General features: G+C 46.5%; 3 protein-coding genes across 4 annotated transcripts in view; 2 read left to right on the forward strand and 1 right to left on the reverse strand.

Annotated features, from left to right (window-relative positions):
- The window catches only part of PRKDC (protein kinase, DNA-activated, catalytic subunit), an 81,751-nt gene extending 72,086 nt beyond the window's left edge, over positions 1–9,665 (forward strand). The window contains exons 75-86 of the mRNA XM_061354881.1: positions 268–355; positions 675–818; positions 1,875–2,079; positions 2,612–2,679; positions 2,945–3,165; positions 3,469–3,561; positions 5,392–5,481; positions 6,699–6,770; positions 6,853–7,054; positions 7,476–7,664; positions 8,230–8,369; positions 9,349–9,665. Coding sequence (XP_061210865.1) covers positions 268–355; positions 675–818; positions 1,875–2,079; positions 2,612–2,679; positions 2,945–3,165; positions 3,469–3,561; positions 5,392–5,481; positions 6,699–6,770; positions 6,853–7,054; positions 7,476–7,664; positions 8,230–8,369; positions 9,349–9,553 — 1,717 coding nt within the window. The 3' untranslated portion in view covers positions 9,554–9,665. The remainder of the gene's footprint in view (positions 1–267; positions 356–674; positions 819–1,874; positions 2,080–2,611; positions 2,680–2,944; positions 3,166–3,468; positions 3,562–5,391; positions 5,482–6,698; positions 6,771–6,852; positions 7,055–7,475; positions 7,665–8,229; positions 8,370–9,348) is intronic.
- A 7,829-nt stretch (positions 9,666–17,494) lies between these two features.
- CEBPD (CCAAT enhancer binding protein delta) lies at positions 17,495–19,335 on the forward strand. The gene has a single exon (XM_061354843.1). It carries the CDS (start codon positions 17,804–17,806, stop codon positions 18,833–18,835), a length of 1,032 nt encoding a protein of 343 aa, XP_061210827.1. The 5' UTR covers positions 17,495–17,803; the 3' UTR covers positions 18,836–19,335.
- Positions 19,336–20,935: 1,600 nt separating this feature from the next.
- Positions 20,936–21,941, reverse strand: part of SPIDR (scaffold protein involved in DNA repair) — a 200,573-nt gene continuing 199,567 nt past the window's right edge. For both annotated transcript variants that reach the window (XM_061354845.1, XM_061354844.1), the window contains one exon: positions 20,936–21,325. In XM_061354845.1, coding sequence (XP_061210829.1) covers positions 21,194–21,325 — 132 coding nt within the window. In that variant the 3' untranslated portion in view covers positions 20,936–21,193. The remainder of the gene's footprint in view (positions 21,326–21,941) is intronic.

Below are 21,941 nucleotides of genomic sequence, written 5' to 3' on the forward strand. Positions count from 1 at the left end.
AAGGACATTTTCCACTTCACCAGCAATCTCCAGTTTTCATAGTGGAGCACTTAATTAAGATACTGGGAGCTGCATGGTAAGGACAGTCAATAAATATATTAGCAATCATGCAGTCCCAGAGAGAATTCTTAGGGAATCCTGCCTACCTATCCCTTGATTATTTTACCAGATTCTTGAATGTGGCAGACAATCTGGTTCATTGCTTATCTGCATGCTAAGTGGTGGTGGTAGCTCTGTTGCATTGTGATGCGCTTTTTTCTTTTAAAGAATCAGGAATAAGTTGGACAGAGGAGGAATAGTTCAAGATTTGGTTCGCTCCCTGGAACAGCTCTCTAATCCCATAATGATTTTTAAGGTAAAATGTATTTGGGTTTTTCCCCCTCCTTCCCTTCACTTTCATTACTCTTTGGCAGGGTGCTGTCAGCAGCTTTCACTGGTATAGTCTCCCTCCCTTGTGCCAGCTGGCTATTTTGTGCTAGCCCTTTTCAGCTTTTGCCTTCCAGGGTGAAGAGAAGTATTTCCATAGCCTTTTGATTGCTCTTCTGATTATCAAGACACACACTAATTAGCTATTTGTAAATAAGGAAATACAAATACAATCTGAGCAGGTTAACAAAGAGCAAGGGTCAGCAAACTTTTTTCTCAGTACTCATCTGTTTCTTTCTGGTTTGCAGGATTGGGTTGAGGATGTCAAAAACGAGCTGGTAAAAGCTCAGAGAAATAAAAATAAGCTTAAGGAAATGTACGAAGGAATGTACAAGAGTTTGGGAAATTTAGATGCTCCTGGCCTTGGATTGCTGAGGAAAAGGTTTATTCAGGTATGTGTGATTACTGAGTCATGTTTTCATCGTGTGCTTTTCTAGAAGGCACCTGAAAGTCAAAAGAGGAAGCCAAATTACAGCTTTTACAAGTGCTACAGGACTTGATGAGACAAGAGATCAAGTTGTTAGTACTAGACTGGGATTTCTTTGCTAGAAGCTATGGGCTTACTATAGTTCAACCTCTGACTGCCCTTCAGGACTAAATGTTCCCTCTTAACTCAGCTTCTGCCTTCCCCTTCCAGCACACTGCCAGGTTGTCAGGGCCTAGGCCTCTCTGACCATCCAGAAACATGCACAGGAATGTGGCCCTGCGTTTTTGTTTTCCCTGCTGCCAAGGATATATGAGCATCTTAGGGTGTTTTGCTATGTTATGCTACTCAATTTTGCTGCTTATACTAAGTTATTTAGGGTAAGTTATTCAGAAGAGTTACAACTATGAAGAATTACAGAAAGGACTTTTCAAAAGTAGAAAATAGCATGAGGCTCAGGGAAATGCTTTCAGAAAGTTTTTACATAGAAATGCACACTTCTGGGTCCAGAAATCTCTGAGCTGCAAATTGCTGGAGGCCAGGAGGGTGATAATCCTGTAGAACTGGGGCTGTATGCTTGTATAGTATGTGTATAGGCCATGACCAGGGCTAGGTGGATCCAAGTCTCTCCCGTATGGCCATTCTTATGTCACATTAGCATTAGATAAACTTACCAAGTGTCACTAGGGAGATTCTTTTTCCATGAGCAGGGAATGTGGAGGATGAGAGTAAGGTGGAGTTGAAAAGAGGTGAGGTGATAGAGCAGCAGAAAGGGCAATTAGGAGTTTAGGGGCATACTAGCTCCTTGAATATGTTGCTGCAAGATAAGCTCGGTCTCTGATGATAATGACTTTACACTTAAGAGTACGGGAATAAGAATTGGCAAGATGTGCCACTATTGGGTGGGAGCAGAAGGAGCAGAGCAGCTGTAGGTTGAGCCATACAGCAAGGACCTGTCAGGCATGAGAACAAAGACAATCTGCGTTTGGTGTTAATGCAATTCCTTTCTGTAAATGAACCTCAGGCTTTTGCAAAGGACTTTGACCATCATTTTGGACAAGGTGGCTCAGTACTGTTAGATATGAAGATTAGTGACTTTGATGTAATTACAACATCTCTTCTCTCAAAAATGAACAAAAACTATAAAGAACCTGGAAACCTGAAAGAATGTTCACCATGGATGAGTGAATTCAAAGCCGAGTTCTTGAGGAATGAACTAGAAGTTCCTGGTAAGTTCCTCTTCAGTGTCAATGGTGAGATGAACTGGCCTTTACAAGAAAGTTGCTACTCTTGAACTCTACTCCTTATGTCGGCCATACTGTCCTTCTTTCTGGCCTTACGCAGAGGAAGTTTTCACATGAAATAACTGTTCATTCATCATCTCTTAATTCTGTTCTTACGCTGTAGTCCTGATTTTTAGAATTGTTTCTAAAATTGTATTTCTTGGCTAAGTAGTTTTTAAAGTCCTGACTCAAGGAAATCTGATATATAAATCTAATGTATGTTTAAATCTGTTTCAGAAAGGATGTGTCCTTTGAAACCATTAACCATACAATTCTAGCAGTTTAACAAGGAAAGAATATTAGATTAAATCGTATTATGTATATGATGGATTTTTATGCATTTTAAAATATTTTCTTCATAGCTATATATCCTACCAGTTGGACAAAATACTTGAAAGTGTGTTCTGTACTTAAACACACTTTAAAAAGTAAGTATATGTAACCTTTTTTCTTTTACTTTTTTCTACTACCACTTCAGGTCAGTATGATGGAAAAGGGAAGCCAATGCCAGAGTACCATGCAAAAATCTCTGGATTTGATGAACGGGTATGATTTTGAGTCAAAATCCTTTATGGTATAAATTTATGTCCATATTCCATGTGAAGAATTTGACAGTAGCAAGGCTGCTGCTTGTGTACGCATCTTGCAGCACATAAGGGAAGGTCTGCAAGTGGGCATTTGTTTGTCTAGTAATAACTGAGCAAGTTGATTATGCCATCCAGGAATGACAGATATGCTTAATCTCTGTGATGATCCTGTAAGGCTCAGTCTTCTGTCACAAATATTTTGCTTTTTCCTGTATTTTTCCAAGATAAGTGTAATGGAATCCTTGAGGAAGCCAAAACGCATAACAATCCGAGGTAGCGATGAGCAGGAGTATCCTTTTCTTGTCAAAGGTGGTGAAGACCTGCGACAAGACCAACGTATTGAGCAGCTGTTTGACGTAATGAACATTATCCTTTCCCAAGATGCTACATGTAGCCAAAGGAGTATGCAGTTAAAAACTTACCAGGTCATCCCCATGACAACAAGGTAGGCATTTCTTTTGGAAGTGACAGAAGTCCTTGTGTTAACATCTGTTACTTTTGGGATGTTGGAAAGTGAGATTTCTGTGTGCCAGATTCTGGTTCTGGTGTTTTGTGTCTTGGCTTTGTTATTGTTATTTATTTTGCTTTTAAAGAACATTGAAGTTGCTTTGTCTGGAAACTTTCAGAGTATATTTGAATATCAACCTTCTTTTAGCAGGCACTAGAATGTGTTGCTCCCTGTTTGTGGTGTTCCTCTGAAGTTCAACTCTGAGCTACTTATTCACATCTCTGAATAATTTTTTTCCAGACTGGGGCTCATCAAGTGGCTGGAAAATACTTGCACTTTAAAAGAATTTCTTAAGAATAGCATGTCTGAAGAGGAAAGCATGGTCTATAACAGGTGATGCTTGTTCAGCTATCTTCTCTCCTAGAGTCCACTACTAATGCGCTTTTGATACGGACAATCTTGTGGCAGCATTTTATTTTTTAATAAGAATGAAATAAAAGCACCTGTAAGTGAGGAGGCAGTTTGTACTTCCTGACCCAAATTAGTAATTAGCAACTGTTTGTTTAATGAGTACCATTGTACCTGGAATATCCTCCACCCAGGTTGTTTAAACAAGAGGCTTATAATTATAATCACTTGTGACGTCACTATCATCACAATTTCCTTATCAGTACATTGATTTTACAAGCAAAGGATTTTGATCTCTTGATTTGATCAGGCAGGAAATAGACATAGGTCAGTGAGGTGGGGATTTGAGAAGAGGGAAAGGGAGCAGAGCAGAGACAGAGCTATTCAGGTCCTGGGTTCAGCAGTGAGTTAGTGACAGAGGAAATTGTGAGCAGATGCACAAAACACACCTGTAAAAGAACAGTCTGACTTTATAAAAATGCTGGGTTTGAATAAGTTAGCTTTCTCTTGATTGTAATTGGAGGACTAATAGTTGTAAAACTGATTTAATTCTATCATTTCAGTCTCTTTCTATGCTGGAATTTAGACATGTAGTGTTTTATTTACCAGTGTTGTTCTTGGTTCATAATCCCTGTTTGGATTTGTCGGAGTGTTGCTGGCACAATTTATTTTTACAAGTCCTCTTGTTTATGGGGCCAGTTGGAGTAGCCTCCAGCATGGAGGTTCAGCTACAGAGAGTCTGTATTTCTATAACTACTGAATTTTTGAGCAGTTCAGGAGCTGTTACAGCTCCTGCATTACCGCAGTCTGCTTCACTTTTGTGAAGAGCAGCAATATGATGTTAGTCTCAGTTCATTGACTGGAAAAGTGGAGGACTCCTCAGAGGGAGCCACCTCATGAAGGGAGAAAATTTCTAATATACTAAATGTAGAAGATGAGCGTCTTTCTAAAAACAGTTGATTATTTATCCCCCTCCAAAATAGCTTTATTGTTGTATATAGGCTTTAAATACTTAACTACACTTTATCTTGAGCTATGGTTGAATAATAGCAGTCAAAAGGAAAATTCTGATTAAATCCTTGCTGGCAATATTTTTGTTGGGGTAGGGGGCATACTTCCCTGAAGTTTTGACATCCTTTTATTCATCCCAAAGTGATGGTCTGTGCAGTCTATAAATGATAAATACTTACATGGAAAGGACCTCAGAACATGCTTTGGAAGAGAGAAGGCAGGTGCTCTGCTAAGTTGCTTTCTCTCTGGAAAAGAAGTTTAATGTCTAGTATATTTAGTTAAGATGAGCAAAAAAAGATCAAATTCTTCAGTAAGCTCACAATCTTCCCCTCTTGTACACACTAAGGAGATAATGGACTGCCTTCCTGCATTCCCATGGACAAACAGCAGCATATGTTACATACCTACTACTGTGGCAGGCTGCATAATGCCTCTCGGATGGATGCAAGACTGTTGAAAATATCTTTCCTTCCCTGGAGAAATTATTCTGGGTCTTGTCAACACAGTATCTAATTTTCACAGTGCCTATTGACAAGTTAACACCTTTGAGGATTCTAATCTTCTGACAAACATGGCTGACGTACATTCAAAGCTAGGGTGAATAAGATGGATGGATCAGCATATGCACTGATTGCATAAACTTCATTTCCAGAGCAGGGCTAAGATTGATGTAGGCTGCAGATACCAGATTCTTCCTGTGCATAAAAATCTCATGGGTCATAGCAGCACACAGCCTGCAGATGTTCAAGTACAGAATGGTAAGGTAATATAGGGAAATCATCAGCGTTTCTTTTTTGTCCCTAGCAAAAAGGGACCTCATGCTACCTATTCTGAGTGGCTGTCCAAGATGAGTGGGAAAGTGCAAGGCATCTCTCGATACCAGGTTATGTACAGGTAAGTATTGAGAACTGCATGTAAAATACAGAAACTAGAGTGTGCACACACAGAGTTGTAGAAATTCCAGGAAAAATATGATCTGCATTATAATTTGCAGGCTAGATCTGATTTTTTGCTCATTTTACTCCTTTGTCTTACTGGCGACCCTCTGCAAGAGGAGTTTAGTACTGCCAGAATCCCCCCAGAGCACGGGAATGCTTCCAGAAGCTTGCTCACTTCTTTAAGAAAGTGTCTAGTTGAAGAAGAGCATCTGCTTCTTTATTTTGTTGTTGTCTTGTTCCTTCCTGATTATGCAGTTAGGTAGGCTGCCTCAGAGCCAGAGCACCTGCTGAAGCTGGACACAGAAAATCACTGTGATTCCCTGAGAATTTAAGAACATTTTATGGTTTGGGTCCCAACTTGAGTATCCTCTCATAGGAATTTCCACACCTGCCTAGATCTAGCACTGAAGAGGGGGGAAAACTGGAGTTTGCAGTGGAGCATGATGAGCTCATAACCTGCTTAAGCAAGCATCTTGCTTTTTAAAGGAAAACTCTGACTCCTTTAATTAGTGCATCTGCACTAATACTTGTATTCAGATCCAGAATGTGCTTTGGAATTCACAATCGCCCCCACTCATCTCATGCTGGCCTCCATTGCAGAGCTGTACCCTGGTACACAGTTTGGCTGCTGGTTTAAAATGCAATTCTCTATATTCACAGAACGGAGAACCCTTAAGGTTCATCTTGGATACTAGGTTGGTAAAGGGTGGGTTTTGTGGAATGTATTTTATTGCTTCTTTAACTTATCCAAAGCTGTAAAAGATTACAAGAGATGCAAAGGTAGAAGGACTGTTCAGACATTCATATTCTGGCCTAGTTCTTCTTAAATCCAGCTGCACTGAGATACTCCAGGAGTCAACATTTCATGAAGAAATTGGTGTCTGGGATCTTGTCTCTTTGGTCCACACTAATATTCAACAGTTCAGTGGTACTGCCCAGTGAAGCTGTGTCTGCCCCCTCCTTGGCAGTGTTCAAGGCCAGGCTTGGATGGGGCTTTGAACAACCTGGTCTAGTGGAAGGTGTCCCTGCCCCTAGCAAGCGGGATAGAACTTAATGATCTTGAGTTTCCCTTCTGACCCAAACCTTTCTATGATTCTGTGTATAAATCTGAGCTTCTAACACCCAGTAGGCTGTTATTTCAATAGCTAACATTTTCCCTTCTTTAATTTGCAGAAACGCTAACCGTACAGAAACAGTTAAGTCTTTCAGAAGCAGGGAAAGCAGTGTTCCAGGAGACCTGCTGCGGTAAGTGCACTGTTAATGGCTGCAGGTTGTGAAACAAATGTTGGTGGTTTATCTGTATGCAACAAGAGATTTCTGTTTTAAGGCGAGCCTTTGTGAAAATGAGTACATCTCCTCAAGCTTTCCTGTCCCTGCGGTCCCATTTTGCCAGCTCTCATGCACTGATGTGCATCAGCCACTGGATACTTGGTATTGGAGATAGACATCTGTCCAACTTCATGATTAACAAGGAGACAGGTGGCATGGTGGGAATAGACTTTGGATATGCATTTGGCTCAGCTACACAGGTATTTGCTTTTCTACTTAATGTATTACAGCTTTTATATGCAATGGCACATCTGGTCTCAGTGCTAAATTTAATGCTCTTTATTTTCCACTATTCTGATGCAAAATAATGTTTACAAGTTATTTCTAGTTAATAGAAGAAAATCTGTATTTCCATATATTCTCAGACAAACAAGGAGCAGTAGAATTTCATGGAGTCTATGTGGTGTGGTGACATATAGTTCAGCCATGCTTTTAACCACTATCACTAAATATTCATGACTAGAGCTTTGATGGTTCTGCTCAGCCATGTCACACATTATTTTCAGTTAGGGGACAGAGAGGGTTTCAAAGCTTGAAAAGAAAAAAATACTTATTTCTAATCCTTCTGTTCCAAGGCTTCTTAATTCTTGTTTTCTTTTGACTGTCCCTCCCCTTGGCTAGTTTTTGCCGGTGCCAGAGTTGATGCCTTTTCGTCTGACCCGCCAATTTGTTAATCTGATGATGCCAGTGAAAGAGTGGGGTCTCATTTACAGTGTGATGGTACATGCCCTAAGGGCTTATCGTGAGGATCCAGATCTCCTCATCAGCACAATGGATGTATTTGTAAAAGAGCCTTCTTTGGACTGGAAGGTGGGATTTTTCCTCTTTTTTTTTTATGTGAAAATTCTGAAACTGTATTAAGGATAAAACTGATCAGAAAGGGAAGTATTTCCTGATACTCACTCAGTGTTCCTCTTATCTTTCTTTGTTTTTCTGAGTTCTCAAAGAAACTGAACTTAAAGGATTTTAAATGATCAATGGACAAAGAATAGTAGCATATGTCTGTGTTACCGTTGCACTGTTCTTTATTTGCATGATAATCCTAAAACTGTGGGTATCTCTTGATCATGTTATGTCACTTACATCACAGATATATAATAACATATATATTTTCATCTTTTTGTATTCAGACTCTTAAATTTACATAACACTGTATGGTTCAAGCTAATGATTACAGAGAAAAAGATCTGAAATTAGTTGCACTTCAGTAACTCCAGTTGTAAATTAAATTTTGAGTCACTGCCTGCATAGATATCATCACTACTTTGCCCTCTATTGCATTTGCACTTGAGCTTGACTTGCTATGATCGGGCAGCTTAAAGGGCTTTTAAGTATATGATTTATGATAAATAGAGCAAATTTGTTTTCTGTTTAGAACTCTGAACAAAGACAGCTGAAAAAAGGAGGTACATGGATTAAGGAAGTAAATACATCTGAAGTAAACTGGTACCCTTTGCAAAGAGTCAGCTATGTCAAACGAAAGCTTACAGGTGCCAATCCAGCAACAATCACTTGGTAAGATGCTCTCCTTCTGCTTTCATCTGCTTCAAGAGCTTTGGCAGTCTCCTGTGTCAGATTCCACTCCCTTCCGACAGAGTGGCAGCTAAGAAAAGAGACAGGCCTCCTGTCAGAATCATTTGGTCCACATACAAGCCCTCTGAATCGCTGTATCAGCCAAACACCAGATAACTCCCCATTATTGTTCCTGCTGCAGCTCAGGCCTCCTGAGCAGTTTTACTGTTCCTGGCAGCACACACAACCCCACCCTGTAAGCCTGCTTAACTTCTCACCCTTCAGACTGCAGTTCTTTATGTTCCTCTCCACAGCTTCTAGTCTGGGGGTGGTATTTAAATCAGTATGCTTCTGCTGGACAGTTGCTTGAAGTGGAACCTGAACCAGCTGTATGGGCAGCATGGAGATACCGCTGTTCCCCAAAACCACCAAATTCAAATCTGATGGCGTTCCCAGGTTTTTTATGTCAGTCTAGTCAAGTCTGGTTAAAGGCAGAATGTCTTTAAAGTTCAGTTAAAGTACAATTAATCCCTTCCATCCTCTTTTAAAAAGACATTTTGAATTAATTAAGAGGGGGGCTGAAAAGCAAAGAAAAGCCTGTTTTAAAACCATCCAAACACTGAAAAGTGCAGGACTTGGGAGGAGTCCCTTTTGTGGTCAAGGCTGTACTGGGAAAGGCAGCAAAATATTCCTTGCAGACACAAATCAATAGGGCAGGTAGGTAGATAACAGCTCAGATGTGAGCTGCTGCTGTCTTTCATTTAAACATCTTTGATGAGCTTGAAATATTCATGGTAAATATTCACTGTAAAGGACAGCTGAAATCACCAGTCGCCTTCCACAGTTATTGAATGGTCTCCATGTCTTGAAAAATAAAGCTGCAGGACTTGTGTTCAAATACTGTTTGGTGTTCAAAAATCCATCACAGATGTTTTTGCTTGTTTCTTTTAGTAAGATCTTACTTTTGTGTTCTCAATTTTAGTGATGAACTGCGCCTCGGCCACGAGAAGTCACCTTCTTATAATGATATTGCAGCTGTGGCTCGTGGTAATGCTGATAACAACATCAGAGCCAAGGAGCCAGAGGATGGCCTTTCAGAAGAGACACAAGTGAGATGCCTGATCGATCAAGCGATGGATCCCAACATTCTTGGCAGAGTCTGGGAAGGATGGGAAGCCTGGATGTGAGGGTCTGCTCTCTAAAGCCCTGGCTGCCAGGGGACGTATACTGTAACACACAGCTGCAACCAGATCAGAATTTTAAGGCCAAAAAGGAAAAAAGCCCAAACTCTTAAACAATGATGATGGTTAACTTGGCTAATATAGAAAACAGTATTTTTTGTATTAAAGCTGTATTCAAAAAGTGACTTTTTTTTTAATCGTTTTTCTTATATGTGGTTCTCTAACAAAGCAGCTTTATTGTCTATGCTGAAGTCAATGTAGAAAGAACTGGAGGGATTGTAGAGCTTTAAAGATTTGCTTGAAAGGCACTGAGATCACTCAGAGGAAAGCGCAAATTCATACTCTGTGAACTTGTAGGCATCTGTATAGTCTGTGCTTTTGTCTTTTACAGAGACCTTGGTGACAATCAACTAAAACCACTCTGCAGACATATGTTGTTTATAGTTAAAACTAGGAGATTGTCATATCAAGAGTAACAGTGAAGCACACAGTAAAATTAAACAGAAAATGGCTTTTGGCTCTAGATAACACCTTAAAGTATCTGAATGGTTGTTTCCTTACTGGATAATGAGATAATGATGATGAGACCAGTCCAGCAGATTGTTTTTCAACAATTGGAGGTTATACTGTTATCTCTGTCCTTCAGATGTCTACACTCATGTTGTGTTAATTCCAAATTACTTGTTTAGCCAAAGCCAAAAGTAGCCACTGCTGACACAGCAGAGCACTGTAAGCTTCTTGCCATAACTGTAGTGCTTCTTTATACCAAAGTGCAGAAGTTGTGCCAGATGCAGTGCTTTCTCTCAGGCAGACAGTTTTCAGTTGTGTGGGTTTTGGCTGGGATAGTGTTAATTTTCTTCTTAGTAGCTGGTGTGGGCTGTGGTTTGGATTTGTGCTGGAAAGAGTGTTGATAACACAGGATGTTTTAGTTAATTGCTGAGCAGTGCTCACACAGAATCAAGGCCTTTTCTGCCCCTCACACCACCCCATCAGTGAGCAGGCTAGGGGTGCAGGAGAAGCTGGGAGGGGACACAGCCAGGACAGCTGACCCAACTGACCACAGGGATATTCCATACTGTATGGTGTCATGCTCAGCATATAAAGGTGGGGGAAGAAGAAGGAAGGGGAGGATGTTTGGAGTGATGACATTTGTCTTCCCAAGTAACTGCTATGTGTGATGAAGCCCTGCATTCCTGGAGATGACTGAACACCTGCCTGACCATGGGAAGTGGTGACTGGATTCCTTGCTTTGCTTTGCTTGCATGCAGAGGTTTTGCTTTACATATTAAGCTGTCTTTATCTCAACCCACATGTTTTCTCACTTTTATCGTTCTGATTCTCTGATGTTGGCAGGGATAGAGCCACAGCATCAGGTAACCTTGATGGCAAGTGCAGTGCAGTACAGATGGCAAAGGGGAAAAGAGTTCTCTCAAATATTACAGTTGTTTATTACCCAGAGTTCATTGTAGGAGATAGTTTCCATTGGGGCTTTCAATAATTATCATATATAATAAAAATGAGTCCTTGCCCTTTCACTACCTACAGTCTTTCCTTCCTGCCTCCATGGTGATGAGGCAGGCCTAGTTTCACTGAGGTCCTTGAGTGCTGCTGGCACCAGGCATGAATGAATCTCAGCTGGAGAGCTGGGAATCTGCTTCCTGGATACAAGGCCATAGAAAACTCAGGATGGGGAAGATTGCTCACTGGGGTCTAGTGGATAGAGAAGGAGCTCTTCTGTTTCAAATACTTCCAGCAACAATTACTATCTGTTACCTTCCTCTTAAACAACTGAGCATATTTATTAGGTCAATAGTGTTACAAATCAAGACATTCACAATCTTTTTATCAGATTTTATTAATTTGAAATACTGTTCAGCTGTATTTTTGTAAAGGAAATGCCTGTTGAAACGTCCAGATGGATACCTCGTTTCAAAACTTAACTTAGGGCTTTTTAATCACAGAACACACCCACACCCATTTATAGAGACGATAGCTGATGAACAGTGGTTAATTTTTTCATAAGCACGTGTGATACAGTCTGTATACACTTGTGTAAGGTGTCTCGGAGCACTGGGTTAGGTGAGGTGCCCTAGCTTTCACCTTGCCACTCTACAAATAAACACAAGACAGTTTAAAGCACAATAAAAAGCTACATGAAAAGGCAAAGGGGACATTTGGAAATCAAGTGGCCACTGGTAGGAGGTGTTAATTTCACTTTAGGCACATATCTCAGATACTTACCGGGTACTTTGACCTGTGCTGGGGAGGACAAAGTTTAGGTTTATAGTTTAACAAGGCTCTTCTGTAGGACTTCCGGTACTTTCAGCAACAATAGATGTTTGTGTGCAGCAAGACTCCATCCTTGGCCTTTGGGAAAGGAACTGGGGTGAACCCTGGCCCATGCCCTGTTCTCCGTAGCGAAAAGCCCTCAGCCCAGGGGTGAAAGAAAGACTTTTGGACAGGTGAAAGTAACCTTGGTGGTGCAAAAGAGCTTAGAACATGTCGATGACACTTAAAATAGTTTAAAACTCCATTTTGGCACAAGAATGAGTGCTGTATGTGGAAGCCTCAGCTACATCAGTGCTAGTAGGTGTGCATTTGTTGAGCTCAAGTGCCAGCTGATGAGCAAAACACAGCTGCTGAGTTTTCACAAGCAAAAATGCATCCTCTGCGAAGCAAGCAGAATTGCCCTAATGGAGCTTTCCCCGTGCAGCTGAATGAGCCTGGAACCAACCTCCAACATATGTGAATCACAGCTGCTGTCCCCAGTCCTGACTGAAGGGCGCTGCTCTCAATAAAACACGGCAGTTGAAAGGAAAGGGCTGAAACCAGCCTGTGAAGCAGCAAGAAAAGTTCTGATGCAACGCAAACCTCAAGTCGCTGGGCTCGGTGCTCAATGGGGTGGGCTTGTTTGGCTTCCAGAAAAGAGTATGACCATCAGGGTTGGAGACTGCTTCAGGTATCCTGGTGCAAAACAAAACTGAGTAGCTGCTCACAAGTACAGCGGACTATTTTCAGATTAAATGATGCGCTGTGCACTCTATCTGAAATGCCCTGGTTGCAGCTAAAAAGCTATGCAAAGCATTAGTATGGGTTCTCAGGAGGTTCTTCTTGGTGTATAGAATGAATTAATGTTTAAGCTAGTGCTTACCACTCCTGTCAGCCTTACAGGTTCCCCCTAACTCAAAGTTACAACCCTGCTGAGCACAGAAGAAACCTCTGCTGCCTGCAGTCTCCTTTCTCAGCTGATGAAGAGGTTCCTGCATGGGGCTTGTCATAGCATTTTCCCTTACTGCCCACCACTGCCCCCCAGTTTAAATGTTATCTTGAGGTGTTTGTGGCTGAGATGTGGCACAGCACCAGCACATGTTTGGGCTCAGGAAGGAGCCTATGAGCTCTCCACAAGAACAATGGATGAGGCTTGTCTTCAGTCGTGGAATAAGGAGTTCCCTACAGCTCTCCTGGCTTCATGCTGAAGGCTTTGGCCAGCCACTTCCTCAAGTCAGGTAAGTCAGTGCCTAAATTTAGAGACACTCCTCCCCAGGCTTCATGTTTTTCAAAATCAGGGACTTAAAATAAGCATTTACTGTGGTTACTTTAAACCACTTTCTCTTCCCCCTCCCAAGTACTGAGGATGGGGGTCTGCAGGGTCACTCCATTAACACCATGCGCTTCAGCTGGAAATGACCTGGGGTTTAAATCTTCATTTTGAAGCTCTGCTGCTTGTGAGAAATGGCACCTGTGCAGAAAGGCCGTGCCCCGGCAGCCACCCACAGCACCGAACAGTGCCTCTGGTCTTGTAGAAAAGCTACCAAAGAGTTTACATTAAACCAAGAGAACACAGAATAAGGGGTTCAGGGATTTTCTTGTTGCAAACAGTTTGGGAAGGAGTGGCCCGAAAGGACTGGAACAGGTTGGGGTTACAGTTTCCACTCTATTTACGGGGGGGTGTTTTCCTTTCTGATGGGACAGGAGAGGGGAGCAGTCACTCTACGTGTCTGTTAAACCCACAATAAATGATACTGTGCAAGATTTCGCTTAGTTAGGCAGAAGATGTAGCTGCAAATTTGAGCTCATGAATCTCATCCCTAATGGAAACTCATGCAAAACCCCTTGACAGGAAAGGTTCAGCGCATCCACCACAGAGCCTGAGGAAACAAAGAGCACAGGGTCTGAAGCATTTCACTGCGGCCTTTCGGGAGCCCAGGGTGGAAGATTTAATTCAGCAGCTACAGGTGCCGCTGAACAACCCGCAGGCAGGCAGAGCACAGGTATTAAACGAGCTAAAAGGAAGAATCTTTCCACTTACCAGCAAGCTCTTCATTCCCTCGGAGCAGGGGGGGCGCAGGCTGGGCCCACAAGGAGCTGACCCGAATGAGTACAAGGATTGTGATGAGCAAAATACTGTTGCAGAGACCGGAGACATGGGAAAGGCAGGAGCCTCGGCAGGCCTGGGATGAGGGATAGGGAGGGTCTGTCCAGCAGTCACTGTGCTGGCTAATGAGAGACAACGCCAGCCTCAAGGAGGTACAGTCCCTCCCTAGGAGAGTGTGGCAGCTTTTTTACTCCCCTCAGACAGCTCGCACCTCCTCACCTGCATGTCCTATTCTCGGGTCAGCCCCCAAGTGCCTGTCCTGGCTTCTGCCTGTCGGATTAAACGATCATCACACACCTGCTTCTCTGGGGGGGAGGAGAAAACCGGGCAAACCGCCTCTGCGCCTTTTCCCCATTGTCAGCATCCCGCCAGCCTTTCCCTGTGAAACCCGGTGCTGGAATGTGGAGAAGGTGTCCCTCCTGCAGCTGCCTTGCCCCAGGCCGTGGATCCCCCAGGACCTAGCGCCCCTCAGCCCTGTAGCACCCCAAGAGCAGTGAAGGGCTCTTTAGGCTCTGCAGCAGCAGCCCAGCCTCAACAGGCTCCCAGCCCTGCTGTTCCCAAAAGTCCTGCACATCTGGCCAGAGGTGAGCATGCAGGAAGGAGGATGGCGGGGATTAAAGCCAGGCTGAAGCGTTGCCCTGATTACTCAGCTGCCCTGAGTGGCCTGTCCCTTGTTTATGAGGAAAAACTAGTCAGAAGTACAGCGTGATTTAATTCCTGTACCTGAAGGACTTGCTCAGGGTCCTGGTGCTGCTCTGGGTTCACTGCCATCTCTCCAAGTAACATAAGGTTTTGTCCTTTCTGTGCAAAGGTTTCTTTCTAGAGACAGGGTTCTTGTCCCTTTCTGCCCAGGTTTAAACGCTCCTCTTGACCTCACTTGGAGCAGGAACCCCAAACAGGTTTTAAAGACATCATTCTGAAATTCAGATGCTCAGAATGTTTCTCATGCTGTGTGAGCTTACAGGATCCCGGAGGTAAGCCAGAATTTGGTGGGTCTGGTACTCAGCAGCATGGGTGAGGGAATCAAGGGCTTGTCTCTGCTTCTCTGCTCATGAAATTACTTGTGCAGATGGGAACAGATTCAGGTGCTGAAATGCCAGACAAATCCACCCAGGAAACAGCAAAGCTTGGATACTGTCCTGCCTTCAGCCCAGTGCTTTGGTAAGTGACAGGTATCACCTACTCGCACGCTCCTGGGTGCCTTGCTGCAGGTGTGACACCACCCCAGGGCCTCACACCCTGCATGGCATGTGGGGAGCCCCTCAAAATGTGCTCCTGAAATCACACATCTCCAGCCCAGCCACAAACACAACCAAGTTCAGCCTTCCAGGGGACGGTTTCGGAGCAGGGATCAACAGGTCTGACCATGAGCTCTGAGCACCCCTCCAGGTCCTGAAGACACTGGAAGCAAAGCTGCAGCCACCGAGATAGGCTCAGGTGTGACAGCGCTGGCAGATACCGAGCCTTACGCAGGGTGGCCGTGCCCAGCAGTTGCCGCTCTCTGAAGGGTTTGGGGAATCCGGTTGCCGTGCGGCAGGGTGCCCAGTAGGGCCGGGTGACCTGGCTGGGAACTGAGTCTCCCCTGTGGAGTAACACATGATGGGCACTAAACGAGGCTGCCCAGGCTGGCACAGTTACACGCCAGCACTGATGAGCAGCTGCCCTTTGGGGAGAAGGACTTCAGGGAGCTGAAAGCACAACAGAGTTCCACATAAACAGCAAAACGAGACGCTGTCCAAGACAAACCATCATTGCATGGCTGCAGCAGGTGAGGTGACACCAGACCCTGCCGCAGAGCAGGGAGGGAGTCTGCGTGTCAGATTGCCTTTCCTCCCATGATTTTCCCTCCCGCCCTCCCACACTTCATGGAGAGAAAAAAGGTTCAGGAGCACTATGTTCCCTGCAGACAGCCAGGCCAGGAGCAGGTGGCACAGAATCATGCGACGTGAATATACCCCAGCGCTGAAGGGCAGAAAACAACATGCAAAGCTGGGCTTGGGGGAATGTTATTTATTGGAGATGTGGAAGAGGAAAATTGTTTCCACTTCTTGCATCACTGTCAGTGCTCAATGCTGATGTGGGATGAGGCTGCAGGGTCAAACCCCTGATGAGCAAAGCAAATCAAGTCTGTTTATTTAACAAGGTAATGTCTCTGCGGGGTTACTGCAGCACTAGAGCTGAGAACAAAGCCAAGCCCCTCCACATGAAGCTTTACCTGCCAGATGCAAAACCTCACCTGGCAGGCAGAGAACACTCACCCAGATCCCACAAGCTTCCCACAAGGAGTTCAGAGCCAAAGGGAGAGTGCAGATCAGCCCTGTCCCAGCTATTCCTGTTAAAATACATATTCCTTACAGAAACAGCTGTGCTGCTGCAACAGCTGCGGGACTGCCGGATGGAGCCCTGCCCAGGGAGATGCCATGGGCCTTGCACATATCCATGCTCCCCAAAGAGCCATCACCGAGTGGCACAGCAGAGCTTCATGCTTCATCTGAGCTGTAAGCTGGGAAGCCAGTGGCTGCACTGGACATAGAAACATGGAATGGTTTGGGTTGGAAGGAACACTCAAGATCATACAGTTCCAATCCCTGGCCATGGGCAGGGGCACCTCCACTAGACCAGGTTGCTCCAAGCTCCAACCTAGTTGCTCAGAGTCCTGCTGGTGTCACAAAGATAGCCAGGTCTTCTGGGAAAAAATAATAAATCTTAAAATAGAATTTTTAAAGGGTTTTTCATGTGTTTTGCAATTCAGGCAGCGAAGCACCTGCAGGTGATGCCAGGGGGCTATAAACTGTTAAGTAATTAGAAAATCTAGCTATTTCACACACTTAAAATAGATCAGTTTCTCCGATACTTGCCAATGTAATGGTAGTTGTTAATCGGATGAAAGGGAGGGGGTTTACAATTACTAACCATAAGTTTTTAAAGAGGTTTAACTTCATGCAGACACCCTGAAGTAGCTAAAGATGCCTTAAAAGCCCTTTTCCCACGGGAGCATCCTGCAAGATGAAGTCCGAGCAGCCACCCTGTCACTGGAGTGGGGGTGTTAGAGCGCTCTCCTCCAGCGGGAGGAGCGGAGCCTCGGGAGGGCGCTCGGACGATGCACAGAGACACGCGTGGGGCCGGCAGCATCCTTCGCGGAGCGCTTCATCCAAGGCGCCTCTGGGGAAACGTGTGCGGAGTGGGTGCAGCGTGTGGGGGGAGCGGTGAGATGAGCCTGTTCCGCTGCCCCGTGTGGATGTAAGACAGGAAAAGGGTAAATTAACGCTCGACCGGAGCGCTGGAAGGGGAATGGGGGGACGGGGTGGTCCGGGGAGGGGGCAGGCGCCCAACGGAGCAAAGGTCCCCGGGATGAAAAGTCTACCCTTGACCCCCGGAGAGAAGCTCCCCCTGCCCGCGGCCATCCTCCACCGGGAGGCGGCAGCTCTCCGCGGCGGGAGCCCTGCCTCCGCGGCCGCGCACCCCACCCGCTCCCGCCCCCGGTCCCCGGGGGTGCCGGGAACACTCGAGGTTCCCCGTCATTGGGGCAGGAGGCGGGGCCGGCTCCGTATAAGAAGGGACCGAGCGGGCGTTTCGCTCCCAGGTCCAGAGACGCCTTGTCCCATCCCCGTTTCCTATCGCCGAGCGCGGCGTGACCCGAGCCCGGATCGATCCCCGCGGGGCGGCGAGGCGGCGGCGGGACCGCAGCAGGAGCACCGGTGCCACCACTACCGCCAGTACAAGCGGCACTAGCAGCAGCAGCAGCAGCAGCAGCAGCAGTAGCCCCGCTCGCCACCTGCCCGTGGCGGAGACTGGAGCTGCTATCACCGCGGAGCGGAGGTTGGTGCCCGCGGTCCGGAGCCCCTCTGCCGCGACCGTGCGGCGCAGCGTCCCGCTGGCCGATGAGCGCCGCCACTCTCTACAGCCTGGACTCCCCGGCATGCTATAAGAGCTGGTGCCTGGAGCCCGCCAACTTCTACGACGCCAAGGTGGGCAGCGGCGGCGGGCCCGGTCCCGCCTGCAAGCCGGGGGGCCGCGGCGGCTGCGGGATGAGCGGCGAGGAGGCAGGGGGCGGCCTGGGGGGCAGCGGCACCAACCTGGCGGAGCTGAGCGCCGCCGCCCCGGCCATGTATGAGGACGAGAGCGCCATCGATTTCAGCTCCTACATTGACTCCATGTCGGCCGTGCCCAACCTGGAGCTGTGCAACGACGAGCTCTTCGCCGACCTGTTCAACAGCAACCACAAGCCCGAGCGGGGCGGGGACTACGGCGAGTACTTGCCGCCGGGCGGCGGCGCCGGCCGCGACCCCGCCAAGGACCTCGGAGCTGCCATGACCACCCTGCTGGGCGCCGAGCCCCGCACCGCCTCCTCCACCTCCTCCTCCTCTTCCTCCTCCTCCTCCTCTTCCTCCTCCCGCGGCGCGCTGAAGCAGGAGCCGGACTGGAGCGACAGCGACCTGTCCTCCTCGCTGCTGCCGTCGCAGATCGCCACCTGCGCGCAGACCATCATGAACCTGAGCGGGCAGCCCACGCCGCCCACCTCGCCCGAGCCGCCGGGCAGCAGTTCCCCGTCCAGCTGCAGCACCCGCTCGCCGGGCCCCGCAGCGTCGCTGCCCGGCCCGGGGCAGGGCGTCCATGCCCCTCCGGCCCCCGGCGGGAAGGAGCGGAGCGGCAAGAAGTGCGTGGACAGGTTTAGCCCCGAGTACCGGCAGCGCCGGGAGCGCAACAACATCGCCGTGCGCAAGAGCCGCGATAAGGCGAAGCGGCGCAACCAGGAGATGCAGCAGAAGCTGCTGGAGCTCTCGGCCGAGAACGAGAAGCTGCACAAGAAGATCGAGCAGCTCACCCGGGACTTGACCAGCCTCCGGCACTTCTTCAAGCAGCTGCCCAGCGCCTCGTTCCTGCAGCCCGGCTCGGGCACCGACTGCCGGTAACCGGGGCGGGGAGCGGGACGGAGAGACGGACTCCGGGAGACTGTGGATGATAAATAAATACCTCAGCGGCCGCGCCGGGCCGAGCGGAGCCTGTTCGGGGCCGGGCCGCGGCGTCCCGGGACGGGCCGGGAGCGGGGCAGGAGGCGCGAAGCCGCGGTGAGAGCCGCCGGCCGCTTGCGGAGCGTCGGAGCGACGCGGGGCCGGGCCCGGGTCTTGCACCACGAAACTTGCAAAAAAAAAAAAAAGAGGAAAAAAGCTAAATATATATATATATATATATTTTCTTCTCTCCCCTTAAATTATTTTTGTAATGGTAGTTTTCATCTTTTCTACATTTTACTCATACCGATGCAGCTATGGTACATCTGTTAAAATGATTCAAACCCCCATGTATTTTAGGCAGTAGGATGAAAACCCAGAAAGACTGAGCATGCTCGACCTTTTATATCAATTTTTACAGCATTTCTAAGAATAAAAGAACAAAAAGCATTTTAAAACAACCCTGCTCTCGTTTGCTGTGTGGCGAAGGCGGCGGGGGGGGTAGGGGGGGGACACGGGAAGCGCTCGGGAGGAGCTCCCGCAGCCGAAGCGGGGTGGTGAGAGCGAGCGGAGGGCTCGTTTGGTTCTACAGCAGCCTCAGGGAGGTGCAGTGGTTGCGGGAGCCGCTGAGGCGCTCGCAGGTGACGGGTACAAAAGTCTGTTTGTCCCGGGCGCTGCGTGGCTGGGCCGAACTGCTGAGTCAGCTGCTGGCGCTGAGCTGTCGGGGCCGGGTAGCGGTGGCACGTGGCACAGACCATGCTATGGGGGCTGCCCTGGAGCGGGGACCCCTCCAGAAACAGAGCATTAATGATAACAGAAAGCCTGCCTGAAGGGAGAGCACTGTTAGCTGACGTACCTGTTAACAAACCTCGAAGCGTTCTTCCGAAGCTGCACCTCCACTAATGCTCCTAAACATTACCACTAAGCTTGAACCAGATGTGGTTTCAAGGGAGGTGGTGGTGGGTTCATGCACTTCAGCCAGCTGTGGGCTATTGCGAGCTGGCCACTTTCACCGATCCCTGCTAGTGAAAGCGAGAGCGGGCAACAACACCGAGTAACTGTTACAAAGGGTTAGGCAACTTGTCTGAGTTTCATTAGCGCAGGCACAAAGGTGACAGCATCTGCAGGGCACCGGCACAAACATGGCCTGGTGGGACCGGCACCTCCACAGCCATCACTTTCTGAAAGAGGAACCTTGCTGGCTTTCTGAGGGGTGACCCTGGTCTTGGACACAGCAGTGTCCTCTATGCAGGAATGGGCTGACATCCCCTTTTTCCTTATGGGGAGTTAGGTAAAAGACTGAAACAGACAAGAGGGGGAAAAGGGGGATTCAAAAGCTGGGCAATCGTGACGTATGTAAAACTTTCCACTATTGGCCACAGCCGCAGGAATGATCAGTGCAGCAACAGGCTTGCTGTTCCTTTTCTGCTGGGTGATCACATACAGGACCTGTGCAAAACCATTCATTCTTCCTCCTCTGACCTGTAAGGGGGTTTTAAATACTGTGGAAGGGGAAAGGGGGGGAGGGGGAGGGGAATCTAATGTCTGGCCGGACTCTCACATCTCCAACAATGCACATATAGGAAGATTTTGGTATTATTTATCTGATCTGTAATCCCTGTCTCTGTACAGTCTGGAAGAGGATATATATGTGGCCTACAAAACAGTTTGCTTGTTACCCATAGGAGAAATTATAATGAAACCCCTGCTGTGTGGGATAACAGATAACACGGTACTTCTATGCTCAGAGACCAATTAGCTGTAAAACATTAACTTTATATGTGCTTGACACTTCAAAACATAAGCTTCGTTCACATCTCCATTTTTATATCATTTATTGCAAGGTGATAACAAATGTTACAACTCAGACCTGGTGCAGCCAGCAGTACATCTGAAATCCACTGATAAAACTCAGCTTAGACCAATGTTCACTGCCTATAGCAAGGCATCTATTTTGAAAATATCAGTAAAATAGATTCCCTCTACACATAATAAATACAGTATTATAAAAAGAAAAAATATTCACAACCATTCAAAACCTCCAAATGAGTTGGCTTATACACATCAACAGCGAACTGGGGACCAAAGAACTGTATTCCTTAATGCTGAGCTGATCCAAAACAGCAGAGTTCAGAAAGTTGAACAGATTTCTTTTGTATAGGAGTTTCTCCAGGATTCGCACAATGTGCTTTGTAAATCACAGTTTTAATAAACTATCTGAATACTTATCATGCTTGCTTTATACATTATCGGTGGCACTAGTTAACAGATAACCACATTACAAAGTCCACAGATACTATAATAGCTGACGAGTTCAACTCAGTGTCTTGCTGCTGCTTCCAGAAGAACAATTTCCTCCAGTGCAATGCAGTTGGGGTGGCTGGTTACGGAGCGGACGTAGCAGTTCAATAACCCCACCTCCTTTCCCAGCACGCTCTGCACCTCATAACTCTGCAGTGATAAAAGCATGTTGATTAAAGCAAACAGTCCTGGACATTCTGTTCCAAGCAGCATTCGGCTGGGAAGATGCAGGGTGTTAAGGTCCTCTTCCAACAGACAAATTTTTTAAGGACTCAGAAAGAAAGGTGCATTAGAAGTGACAGAAAGGATTTAATCCATTAGATTTACAGTAACTAGATCTCCTGCTTCACGTGCTGCTTCCCTACCAGGCTTTTAAACATGAGCTGGTTAAATATAATAATAAAGAAAGCTACTGTGAGTTTGAACTCGAGTTTGTTGAAGCATAACCTACATGTGCTCCCTTTACCTAGCTTCCTGACACTCACAGAAACGTGCTGGCAATGTGTATGTACAAACTAGGTATCAATTACCTTGGAACAGAGCCACCAAAGGAAAAAATAGTTTGTAACTCGTTTTATGCACCCCTACACACACACTTTGTCCTGTACAATCACCAGCACCTACATGGTCCCTGATGTTTAATGACCTGACTTGCAGTTTACCCCCATGAGTAGTGCCTGAGCAGATCCATAGAGACTGTACTCTGTCTGGAGGTGAGGGATGGGGTGATTCCCCTAAAAGAAGACAGCGTGTTAACAGAAGCACT

This window comes from Neopsephotus bourkii, unplaced genomic scaffold (assembly GCF_033783945.1).
Source record: "Neopsephotus bourkii isolate Nb327-2 ecotype Australia unplaced genomic scaffold, CSIRO-AGI_Nbou_v1 NB_753, whole genome shotgun sequence".
NCBI lineage: Eukaryota > Metazoa > Chordata > Aves > Psittaciformes > Psittacidae > Neopsephotus > Neopsephotus bourkii.